This window comes from Pinus tabuliformis, chromosome 6, assembly GCF_031772625.1.
Source record: "Pinus tabuliformis cultivar Carrire ecotype Pingquan chromosome 6, CPIR1, whole genome shotgun sequence".
NCBI lineage: Eukaryota > Viridiplantae > Streptophyta > Pinopsida > Pinales > Pinaceae > Pinus > Pinus tabuliformis.
The window spans coordinates 1120221439-1120234507 of NC_142292.1; the positions used below are offsets into that span (position 1 = coordinate 1120221439).

At 40.6% G+C, this 13069-nt stretch overlaps 1 protein-coding gene across 5 annotated transcripts in view; it reads left to right on the forward strand.

Annotated features, from left to right (window-relative positions):
• LOC149262811 (methionine--tRNA ligase, chloroplastic/mitochondrial-like) overlaps positions 1–13069 on the forward strand; it is a 440349-nt gene that overhangs the window by 152967 nt on the left and 274313 nt on the right. For all 5 annotated transcript variants that reach the window (XR_016259204.1, XM_089425277.1, XM_089425282.1 and 2 more), the window contains 2 exons: positions 8105–8198; positions 8643–8741. Coding sequence is in view for 4 of the 5 variants with exons in the window: in XM_089425277.1 (XP_089281403.1) it covers positions 8105–8198; positions 8643–8741 (193 nt within the window). In the remaining variant the exon portion in view is untranslated. The remainder of the gene's footprint in view (positions 1–8104; positions 8199–8642; positions 8742–13069) is intronic.

Below are 13069 nucleotides of genomic sequence, written 5' to 3' on the forward strand. Positions count from 1 at the left end.
AGCTAAAGGAGTATAGAAAGGAGATGGCGTGGGCGAAGAGGTTGATCCTTGATGGTGTTCGGGATCACATTGTTTCACACATAGCTGGCAAAGGGACTACTAGAGAAATGTGGGAGACTCTCACCACGCTGTACCAGGGCACTTTCGAGCAGCGGAAGATGTACTTAGAGGAGAAGCTGAGATGTACCAGGATGCAGAAAAGGGAAGGCATAGACCCCTTCCTCACCAGGATTCAGGAGATCCTGGACCAACGTTGGGCAACACCTCGACCCACAGAGCTAGTGCAATTGGCACTCAACAGTGTCTCAAAGGAGTGACAAGTGTTTGTCCAAAGTATCTTGCGCAGAGACACCTTGCCAAGGTGGGACAGGATGTGGGCCGATTTGCAGCAGGTCGAGTTGAGACGAGCTCTAGTGAAGAGCTCCATCAGTGGCAGTAGCAACGGATCGAAGTAGGTGAAGGAGGAGGAGAATGTGGCCTTCGCATCGAAGGGTTCCAATCAGGGACAGGGGGAGCAGCGAAATAAGAAGAAGGACATGTGAAACGTCAAGGCTTCAGATGTGGTGAGCTTGGTCACTACAACACCTAGTGTCCTCTCAGGAAGAAGGACAAAGAGGAGAAGCAGGACCAATAGGCAACATCAGTAGAGATCAATAGGTTGTTCTCCAAGTTCGAGGAAGTCTTCACCATGTTCGCTGATATGCCCCCAAGAGTCAAGTGGGGTGATTTGGTGCTGTAGCCCCAGAGTGTTACAATTGGGTAGGATCCTTGACTATCCACCTCTTGGATCAATACCTTGCTACGGGGGCCCATAATATTCAGTAGCAGGATGGATCAGTGGCAGTAGATGCAGTCAGATGCCAGAGTGATAGATGCAGAGTCTAGTTGCAGTGAGATGCTGGGAGCGCAGTGCAGAGTTGGCAGTAGTGTAGGTGACACAGTGTAGCGTCAGCAGCACCGTAGATGCCTTAGTAACAATGCAGATACTAGCAACAGTCAGAGACTCCGGAGACAAATGCATCATATTAATCACAGTTGATTCAGTATTTTGAATGCTTTTCAGTTGCAGATGTTGCAGTTACAACAACAACAAATGGAGAGGGAGTTGTAGTGCAAATGCAGTGTTGGCAACAAAGTTAGCAGCAACACAAATGCAACGTATATCAGAGTTGCGCAGTGGTTGGTGGGCAGCAACATTCAAACACCAACAGTGTGACAGGAGATGATGCAGAGATAGAGTGCTGTCACAGGATGCGTTGTAGAGCACTAGAACACATTCCTCGCTAAGAGGGAGTTAGTGTTGGACATACTGGGGGGGGGTGAATCAATATTTCTTTTCAATTGTTACTTTTAAAGTTTTACCAGTTAGATCACTTATATTCAGAACACAAAATGAACAATAAGAATAAATTCTTTTATTAATTTCTTTTTCAGAATAAATCAAGTACAATGTATATAGGGCTCCAACCCTAGATGAAGACACCGATCTTCAATCTCCCAAGCTCCAACCTGTTGCCAAGCACCAACTTGGACTTTTGTGAGGCTCCGACCTCTAGGGCACCGACCCTATCTTCTTAAGGCACCAACCTTGTGTTTAGAGGCTGCAACCCTTGGGCCCAACCCTTCTCTGGTACAGGCTCCGACCTGGTTTCTTGAGAACAATCCTCTAGGGTTCCAACCCTATCCTCCAAGGCACCAACCTTGTCTTTTTGAGGCTCCAACCTCTTGGGCTCCAACCCACTGCAATATTTCGTCAAGATATGTTTGGTAGTAACTCACAACTCCCAAAATCTTCTTCACTGAGCCCTGTCAATCTTCAGCTTCATTGTAGTCTTCCATGCTCCATCATCAATGACAACCTTGTCTTATAGAAGGTGTCACCACTGCTCTTCATCTCACCCAAACAAAATATTCAAGGTCGCCTCATGATGGCTAATGCATCATGGTCTCCAAGAATCTCTACGAATCTTCAATATGTTGTTTTAGCAAGACTTCAAAGATCCTTCAATAATTCTTTGGTGATGTGTCAAGCAAAGCCCAAACTGTCTTAAGATGTCTGCTCCAAAGTACTCTCCAAGGTATGCTCAAGGATATCTTCACAAAGTGTCTTCAACGGTGCTCCAAGAGAAAACTTTTGAAGATGGTCCAAAATCTCTTTAAAAACACTTCTAGGTCTGGTCCAATGTCTGCTTTAAAAATAGACTTCAAGACTGTTCCAGAAATCTTCTAGGAACACTTCAATAACACTGCATTTACATAACGATTCTTCTCCACCAAGTCCTCACATAGTCCCTTAGCGTTCTTCAAAATGACTGTTCTAGGACACACTTAGCAGCCTCGTGACAGTGGTATTCACTCTCCAATATCATGGATTACTGCACCACTGCATTGCTACAGGTTTGAGCTCATTAAAGTGACTGTCCTTAAGGTTGCAACTTCTCCACAGGTGGGGATCTGATGTATAGGTGCTAAGTCTGAAATATCTATGGTTAGGTAAGGTAACAAAGAATATCCAACAAGTCTGAATCCTAAACCTGGGCCTCTTATTTTCTCCACAGAACTGTCCTTCTGCAATCCGATTTCTTCAAATACTTCTTCACAGCTAGGTCTGAAGCCAACACTTCTTCAAGAAGACCAAGATTCTAATCTTCAACAAGGGCTGCAATCCAAGCCTCAAAAAATTGTTTGTTCACTAGTCCAGGATCTGCAAATTGAGCCTTTTATCATAGTTTTGAGAAAGTGAAACTATAGATGCACAGGTGTAGGAGCTTCCAGGTGAATGTTTGTTGTGCAAGCTTCTAAAGGTGACAGTCCATCACAGGTCTGTGCTCCATTAGCCTTCACACAAGTTTATACTGCTACATAGACTGAGTTTCTGAGCTTAAAAGATATCCTTCCACAGTTTTGAGCCTTGTAACAGCAGATCTGAGTTTCTTAAATAGCACACAAGAGACTGACCGAGCTGTTATGACTGCCCACAAGTTTAACTCACCACAAATCCGAGGTAATGTAATAGTGAGCTACAGATCCAAGAATAAATATGTCACTGTTTTCTAATTATTTCACAGAAATTGCAGTGCGGTTTTGTATTATATTTAAGCCCAAACAAAGAATTTCAGAATAGCTCCTTCCTTTTCGTCCTTGAGCTTTCTCCTCGGCCTCCTAGCTGTTCTGTCCCTTTTCTCTGTATTTTCACCGAAATTACTTGAGGAAAACAGAGGTCCGAGTCTCTCTATATATACCTTTTCCATCCTTGAAATGAACAGTCACATCCTCTGTTTGGAGGCCGACTTGTGTAGGCTGCTCAGGTCGGCTCCATGTCCAGATTTAATAAATTAACTTCAAAAATTCATAACTTTCAAACCGCTTGGAGTTTTGGGCTGTGTAATAGCTCATTGGAAAGGCAAAATTATGCTCTAAAAGATGGTGTAGGTCTCATGGAAAGATTCTGCCTCTAAGGAGGTGAAAAATAATTTTTAATGTGACTGGTCATTATTTAGTGTAGAAATATAGGACATCAACATTTTTCATGGATGGGCTTCTCATGGATGAGCTTACTTTTGTTTGGTTTCTTCATCAAGGCTCCTAGGCTCATAAATGTCATCATGTCCCCAAGATAGTGATGTGTTATCAATCATATGCAACATGTAGTCTTTCATCATCATCGTATAGTCTTCCATTATCATCATATAGTCTTCCATTATCAAGACCATCAAAGGTAAGGGCATTCATCACATAGGTCATCAAGAGCTCCCAAATCGTCAAGGCACACTTGGCACTTCTTCATTAGTGACTTGGCATCTTCATCAATGACATTGTTGCATCTCAAGAATATTTGCCATCCCGGCTACTGTCATATTGACATCAATGACAACTTAGATTAACAGTTAGTTTTTGTAGCATTGGATGTGTTCTAGCCTTAAAGTTTTGTGGAGAGGCTAGAATGCATGAGATCTCCAAAACCCAGAAATCGTTTCTTGAAATTCCACCTAGAAATGACTTAATTAGATTATTAATCATTTTTTAAATATTTCCTAAGTCTAAACTTAGGGAACATGACTAATTAATCAGAATTAATTAAGTTAAGGTGTGAATGTTCTAGAAACTCACACGGATCGACTTCAAGATAATCCTAGCCATCGATTAAGATCTAATCTTGACCGTTGAAGTCTCAATAGAGGGTTATAAGAAGAAGTTAATGGGGCTTGGAGAAATCACCTGAGCAGTTCAATTTCATGAGCAGATCGATTTCCAGAGTAGCAGCAGTCAATTGTTGGAGAGAGAGCCAGTGAGATCGAAGCAGTGATTGAGGGGCAGAGACAGTGAGCCAGAGGAAATATTTTCTAGATGCAGGGAGGCAGTAGCAAGTGAGTTGAATTATCCCAGAGAGGCAGCACAAAGGGATTGCATAGTGCTTCAGTCAGGAAAATTGATTTGGAGAAGAGAAAAATTCGTTCTCAGTTCCAAAGTCCGGGAAGGAGTCCCAGAGGGTCAAAGAAACGGTTTTCTTAGCTTCCAGAGGCAGAACGATTTCATTTGAGCCCAGTCTAGACTCTAGAGTAAGCTATCCAGCCAACTACGCAGGGCAGCGTAGACACTGAAACGGTGCTCCAGGAGGTTGAGTTTTGATAGGGAAAGTCCTGCCAGAGATTGCCTGTGGGAGAAGGGTAATTCCCTTCAGTATTTTACTCATATTTTCTTGCTGTTTGGATTTCCAATTGGGCATCCATAGATGTACTCAGATTTCATTGCTTCATAATAATAAAATCCTCAATTGCTGCACTGTTTTTCCCAAGTTGGGTTTTTCTGGGGACACTGGTCCAAGAATCACTGTGTCATTTTATGTGTGTGTGCTAGTATTTCTTCCAATGTTTATTTCTTCCACTGTTTCTTTGTGTAGTTTGTAGTGTTTTTGATTAAGTATTTGCTGTAGAAAACATTAAATAAATTGTTAAAAATTAATTTAACAATTAGAAGAATTATTTCTAGTTGTTGCAATAGGATTCGGGTTTTCGAATTTTCACATGAGCAACGAAATTTTCTCCTCAGTTTCTGAGTTTTCTGGCTGATCACTCAGGCTCTGATACCATGTGAAAATTCCAAAACTAAAATCCTATTGCAACGACTGTAATTTATTTTTCTAATTGTTAATTATTTTAACAATTTATCTGCTACGACAATCCAAAACTAAAATCCTATTGCAGCAACTGTAATTTATTTTTCTAATTGTTAATTATTTTAACAATTTATCTACTACGACAAATATCAAATAAGTCACACTACAACTTTTACAAATAGAACAATGTGGAAATAATAGCGCTGGAAACTGAGAAAATACTAGCACACAGAGACAATAAAAGTGACACCGTTATTTTTGGATACTTGTTCCCGGAAAAACCCAATGTGGGAAAGCCGATGCAACAATTGAGGGTTTTATTATTATGCAATAGTGAAATTCTGAATACAATCTATGGATGCCCAACTGGTAATCCAAACAATAAGATAATCTGGCCAAAATTATGTAAGGGAATTACCCTTCTTCCACATGCAATTCTGACACAACTTCTCTTCAAAAACTCGTCCTCCTGGACCCTCTACGCCAGCCTCTACGTTGCTCTGCGTAGACCCTTTGACATCTTGCCACTGAACATCCTCTGATGAAGTCGTTCTTCCTATCTCTGTTGAGGAATTCGCTTCTTTGACACTCTGGACCCTCTGCTTGGCCTCTGGAACTGAAAACGAATTTTCCTCTGGCTAAATCGAGTTGCTCTTCTGAAGAAACTGCACAGTCCTCTGCGCTGCCCCACTAGGAATAACTTGGCATCGTTGCAGCCTCTTCGGATCTGGAAACCTTCCTCCGGATCACTGTCCCTGCCCCTCACTGTCTTTGCTTCGATCTCTAGATCTCCGACAACTACTGCTGCTCTCTAGAAATCAATCTGCCAAGGAAATCAAATTGTTTATGTGTATTCTCCAAGTGCCCATCGACTTCTTTTTATAATCCTATGTTGGAGCACCAATGACCAAGATTAAAACTTAATCAAGGGCTAGGATCATCTTGAAGTCGATCCGTGTGATTTCTAGACTATTCTCACCTTGACTTAATAAATTCTGATTAATTAACCAGTTTTCCTAAGTTTAAACTTAGGAAACATTAAAAAAATATGTTAACAATCTAATTAAGTCATTTCTAGGTGGAATTTGCTGAAATGATTTATGGGTTTTGGAGATCTCATGTATTCTAGCTACTCCGCCGAATTTTGTGGCTAGAACACATCCGATGCTACAGAAACTAACAAGACTATGCTATGTTAATCGGGGTTTCCCGAATCCCAAGTAGTGCCCCTCCTATACCCATTGGGCCATTAGGGGAGGTCCCACTAGACTAGGATGAAAAATTAACCGCCAATTTAAGGTGAGGGAACAAGATGATAGTCAAAACCCCTCTTCCTTCCAGGTTACCCCATATTCCATGCCAAATTCCCAAAATAGAAACAAACATAAGCACCCGGCAAAATGAATAAAGTATGTTTTGATCGGAAACCCACCTTCCAATGTCCGCTCTTGCCAAATGGGCAAGGGAACATATGACTGATGCAAGTGGCAGAGAACTGAATGCCACATCATCATTGGCTACTAGTGGCTGCTAGGGGCTACTGGCTATTAGCTGGAAGAGATCATGGGAGAAGAATTTCTCCTATGCAGTCACCCACTTTTGGTGGGTAACACTCCACTCGCTAGTGATTAGAATGGAGAGGAATCAATGTTGTGCTTTGTGTTCCAGCCAAAGACACAAATGCTTTATTGTGCTATGCAAGATATTCTTTTAAAATTTTAACATTTCAAAATGGAGCTTTACATTCAAGTCATATTTGGAAGGATTGGCATCGGAGTTATGGAAAATTATAGTAATGCTTTGATATTGTTGTCGCCTAAAGTGTACACCTAAGGCACAATGCTGAGAGTAGGGATGAGTGTTGCACCTTAGGTGTACACTTTAGGCGACAACAGATACCAAGAAGCTATGTGGTAAGAGTAGACTAAATTTTCAAGGGATAAACAAATTCAATAGATGGTGGATATTGCAGAACACCAGATATAGATAGGGTTGTAGATATCAGGCCATTTGGAAGGCAGGATTGGCTTGTTTCTGAAATCTCATTTTCAGATTGATTAACAGCCAATTTGTTGTTTACCAGAATTTAGAGACACTGAAGCATGTTTTTTGGAATTGAAGGTGGCTTGGACCTTCTAGGACTGGATTCAAGTAGAATGCTCAATCTGCTTTGTTGATCTACTTCAGGAAAGGGAACACTGTTACCAGAAAGTTTGATAAGAATACAATTTAACAGAGAACATTAAGGTTCATTCCAGTTGTTAGGTCTCTCTTTCCCATGGAAGAGGCGTGGTCAATTATCTAAATTCAACATGGACTCCACTAAGTTTTACTTTAGGGTGAATCTCAGCCTTCATAGCTGATGTAGCTGCTCCATTCAAAACTGTAACTATTTCAAGGACAAATGTGATTTCTTTAAAGTTTGGGGCTAAAGCTAACATATTTGGCTCTTCTTGCTTAGGTAGGGTGAAGAGGCTACATCAAGAACTCCTTAGGCCCTTGATGTAAGACTTGATGCAAGTCTCTTGGATATCCAATATGGTATAATATGAATTTTCTTGAAAGGAAAAGAAAACTTGCCATCTATATAAATGGAGTTGTTTTTGGTTGGTTTTAGTCATTCTTGGTAGACATTACATATCAATGAGAGCATTGTTTGCAATTTATAACTAAAAACATCATGTTTAGATATTACAGTTTATGATTTTTTTTTTTTTAATGTAAAGTCTGCATATGCAAATTTCAAACAAAAATGATGTTTTGATCTCCAACAAAATTAATATGTTGATGGTTTTCTTTCTTTAAAGGGTTTTGTTTTTGTCTTTTTGTGGACATAATCTGTTCAATTCTCCATTTACAACGAATGTATTGATTGTATGCACATAAAATTTGGAACTCAAGAACAACGAATGTAGATTGGCAAAGTTTATTCTTCCCAATTATATACTGGAAACCCTCACTGCTAATCTTTGAGTTTACTTTTTGCAGGTACTTATCTGCTTTATTGAAAGATGAAAATGAACCAACGCTAGATAAAGCAGTGGCAGGAGGGTGGCCAGCATCTGTGCATCTAATAGGGAAGGTATTTCCATCATCGGTATCCACCTTTTGTCAATTTCCTTAATAGTATAACGGCTATGGATGTGTGTTTCATGACACATCATACTGCATACAAATTCACCAACTGACAGGCTGGAAAGAACTTTGCCTGGAACAGAGATGAACAGTTGACTGCATACAAGTTCACCTGGTACATGAATGAGCAGTTGACAGTTCAATTTAGCCGTTTGTGAATTCCATGAATTTTAAAATAACACAAAAAGAGTCTTTCTTTTTTCACTGTGGACATGTCCCAAGCCAGATTTACACAGGAGTCACTGCCTTGAATCACCTTTGACTATAAGCCTGGATTAGAGGCCTTTCAGTTTGATTGCATATTATCATTATAATGCCTGCCAGAAAGGATAGAAAATAAGATATTATGCTGATATGTTAGACATTTCTCATTGATTGTTTTCTTTTGCAGGACATATTAAGATTCCATGCAGTTTACTGGCCTGCAATGTTAATGTCTGCAAATCTAGAACTTCCAACAACTGTCTTTGGTCATGGATTTCTGACAAAGGTATTTCTTGTCAAAAAATAATATTATCATAACATAGTAAGTTCTGTTTTAAAATATATAGTTAAATTGAGAACTGCAGTTCAGTAACCATATGGAAGTCATAAAGAGTGACAGGCTCTTGAGGGCTTAGCAGATAACATGATATGGGAATTTCATCTAATTACTACGACTTATTGTCTGCGCAGATGTAAATATTTAGAAATGAAATGATTATGGTAAAGAGTATGTTGTTCTTCGAGATGTTCCTGACTAAGGAACTATGTGTAATATCCCTTCTAATTAAAATCTGCTAAGTGCATTTCTCAATTTTGCAAATTTTGGGTACTGTTGTCGCACAAATTGACACGACAACGCTCAGACCGGGGGCTGTCACTTTGATCCCCGATCTCTCCGTTTAAGCCTTGTTGACCTCTACTGGTCAACTACCCATGCAGTACACCACCCTTTTCTTGGCAAAAAGGGGCAGCACCTGATCAGCGTTTCCGTGCCATCCTGCAGTCATCAGCAACTTGATCATTTTGATTGTAAACCCAGTGTGCATGTATGAATTGTAAATAATCTTAGCAGACATGAGTCGTGTATGTGTATTGCCTAGGTGGACCTAACTTTCTAGTGGTAATCTACGTCCCGGAAGGTTTTTTGCCTCACCGATCCATGGATCGGCAGAGTTTTCCTTCAAACCTGACCCCAAAGCCGGGATGGATTTTGTCATTAGAACTTTAGGAGAATCCTAGTGTGTTGATCTGCTAGATTATAGTTGTGTTGCAGAACTGGGTGTTTTGTGAGGGTCTGTATTAAGTGGGTTTGTCCCCTTGAGATGTAAATTGTTAAAAAGTCATCATGAAATGTGTCTTGAGGGTTGAAAATGTTTTAAAACCCCTCGTGAGTCGTGAGTCCTAAGTCCTAGGTCCTAGGTGATGTTTCCAAAGGCTTAGTTCGATGATCCATTTAAAAAAAAAATGAAATAAAATAATAAAATAAATAAAAAATTAAGAAATTTAAAAATTAAAAAAAAAAATGAAATAAAATAATAAATAATAAAAAAAAAATTTAAAAATTAAAAAAATAATAATAAAAAATAATTTAAAAAATTTAAAAAAATAATAATAAAAAATTAATTGAATAAATTGACGGATGAGATCAAGAGATGTCTTGATCCTCATCAACGGTCGAGATCATTTCTACATGGATCATTCGAACTAGCCGTTGGGATCATTTCCTTTATATAGGGTCTTAGGTGGTCATTTCAGATCATTGGATCTGTGAGTCTTGTACTGAAGAAGCTCTCTTGTAAATCTGTTTCTGGTTAATAAAGGAAGACTTTGGGGTCCATATCTTGCTGGTGTTACTCTCTTGAAATGCTGTGAGATTGTTTCATTTTCTGCATATGTTATTTTCAGCCGTTAATGATAGCTTTTTGTAGAGTATTGTGCATAGTTGCAGGAATCGCCCCCCCCCCCCGGATCCTAAGCCGGAATCGCGTCCCGTACGGAAGCGTTCCGGAACCTCCAGGCGAAGCGCGATTCCGGTTTTTCTGAAGCGCGATTCCTAAATTTTGAAACGATTCCTGGAAATTGGGTTGCGTTGCCCCGGATCCGCGGTTCGGAGGGCGCTTCGGGCATCCGGAAGCGCCACGCTTCGAGCCCGGAAGCGCACGGTTCCCGAGTGCTTCGGAGCGCTTCCGGAAATTTCCGCGCGGGCAGCCAATAAAACTTAATTTTTTTTTAATTTCTTTTAAAAGTTAACTTAACTTAGCATGAGGGGGTGGGTTAGGGTGAGTTTAGGTGAGGAATGAAAAGCATAAAGCTCCCATTCATTCCTCATTTTCTCACTTTGAGTTTATGAGAGTTGGAGAAGAGAAGAGAGGAGAGGAGAAGAGAAGAGAGGAAAGGAGAGGAGAAGAGAGGAGAGCTTGGAGGAGTGAAGAAGGAGGAGCTAGGAGAAGGAGGAGGAGCTTGGAGCAAGAGCTTGGAGGACTTCATCTACAAGAGCTAAAGAGGTAAGTTCAAACCCCAAACTCCCTTGTTTTTTTGAAAAAAAAATTGTATTTTTCTCCTCCCTCTCCTACTCTTTCCCATTGTTTCTACTTGCTCCTTTATTTACAGGTGGTCCACCACCTATATCCATATTCCAAGATGGTGTTCTTTTGGCTTCTATGTATCATTCCACTCTTGGTTTTAATGATGGCAAGGGTGAGGAATAGAGGGGAAGAGGAAGGGGATGAACTTGGTCCTAATAGTAGTGACCCAATGTATGATGAGGAGGAAGGGTTTGAAGAGGAAGGGGATGAACTTGAAGGGGACACTGAAGCACAAGATGGGAAAGGTACATCAACACCCTTGTGGAACTATGTGACCAAACTTGATGGGGGAAAGGGTGGTGGATCTTACAAATTTGTGTGCCCTCATGGTTGTCATGGAGGAAAACCATATACGGGTTCATATACCCGTCTGAGGAGGCATCTTTGTGGGGTGCTGGACAGTGATGAAAAAAAGGGTTCTGTGGGGGTACAAATTTGCCCAAACATTTCAACTGAAGAAAGAAGAAAATACATCCAAATAGAGATGGCTGCACAACAAAAAACAAGAAACAAAAAACTCATTCTGAATCAAGTGCAACCTCTAAATTTGGTAGTTGCCCATCTCCTCATGGTACTTCTGCAACCTGTGGAGGTAGAAGAACAATAGGGGATTTCCTTAATGTTGCTGGGAGGGATGATGTGGATGGAAAGATAGTCCGTTTTCTTTGTGCTTGCGGTGTACCATTCAATGTGCTTCGCTCTCCCTATTGGCATGACATGGTAAAGGCCATCAATGAAGCCCCAAAAGGATACAAGGCCCCCAACTATGAGAAAGCTAGAACAGTGTTATTAGAAAGAGAAAAAGCTAAGGTTCAAAGAGCTTTGACACGTTTTACACATGAGTGGGTGGATTCTGGGGTATCCATTGTATCAGATGGGTGGACAAATATTAGAAACCAACATTTGATAAATGTTCTTGGTGTTTCTTCTAGTGGTGCAGTATTTATTGCATGTCATGACTCCTCCTCCATCAGTGCAACTGCACAAAACATTGCAAATCTCCTATTGAAATCAATCAAAGATGTTGGTCCGAATAATGTGGTTCAAGTGATCACAGATAATGCAGCAAATTGTAAGGCAGCAGGAAAAATTATTGAGCGTACTCATCCACACATCTTTTGGTCTGGGTGCCTGGTTCACACATTGAACCTTTTGATGCATGATATTGTGAAACACAAAGATTGTGGGTGGATTGCTGAGGTTTACAGGAAAGGGAAGCAGCTCATTAAATTCATCACAGGGCATACAAGGGTAAACTACTTCTATGGCACTTACTCCAAGTTGCAATTGCTTAAAATTGCAAAGACAAGATTTGCTAGTTATTACCTCACCTTTAGGCGGCTAGTGAGGGTGAGACAAGCTTTAACTAATCTGGTGTGTGCTGAAACATGGGATGAAATTAACACTGACTCAGATGGTGCTAATGCAGTCAAGGACACTGTTCTTGACAGTCACTTTTGGTCACAGGTTAAATATGTTTTGCAATTCACCAAACCAATTTATTACATGATCAAGTTTGCAGATTCAGATCGACTAGTAATTGGGGAGGTGTATGAGCAAATGGATAGCATGTTGGGGCAGATTAAAGACATTGTTGAGCCTAGAGATACCACCTTGTACAATTATATTCGTGTAGAGGTGCAAAACCGATGGGAAATGCTAAATATTCCATTGCATGCATTAGCATATGTTTTGACACCTAAATACTATCATCCATCATGGCTTTCAACACCAGCACCTGGGGGGGAAGCAGGAAAAAACCACACCAAGATAGAGAGGTTCACGAAAAATATATGGCTGCATTGAGTAAATTAATCCCTAATGAGGAGGAGGCTGCATTGGTACGGAGACAGGTGAGCAACTATACGCTCAACACTGGTCCATTTGGGAGCATGCATGCAATTCAAGATCGAGCGACTTTTTCTGCTCTTGAGTGGTGGAACATGCATGGAGGGGGTACTCCACTTCTACAGAGTTTGGCATTGCGGGTGCTATCACAGGTGGTAAACACTTCTTCTGCAGAGAGGTGTTGGAGCTCTTATTCTTTCATCCACAGTGTTAAAAGGAACAGGTTGAATTTAGACCGGGCAGAGAGCTTGGTTTATGTTCATTACAACTTGCGATTGTTGTCCCATTACTGTGAAGATGCAAAGTCTAATAAAGACTTGTTGATTTGGGACAAGAATCCAAGGAGCCCAATTTGGAGGATGGAGTGTTGCGACTAGAGCAATTAGAGGATGCTCTTATC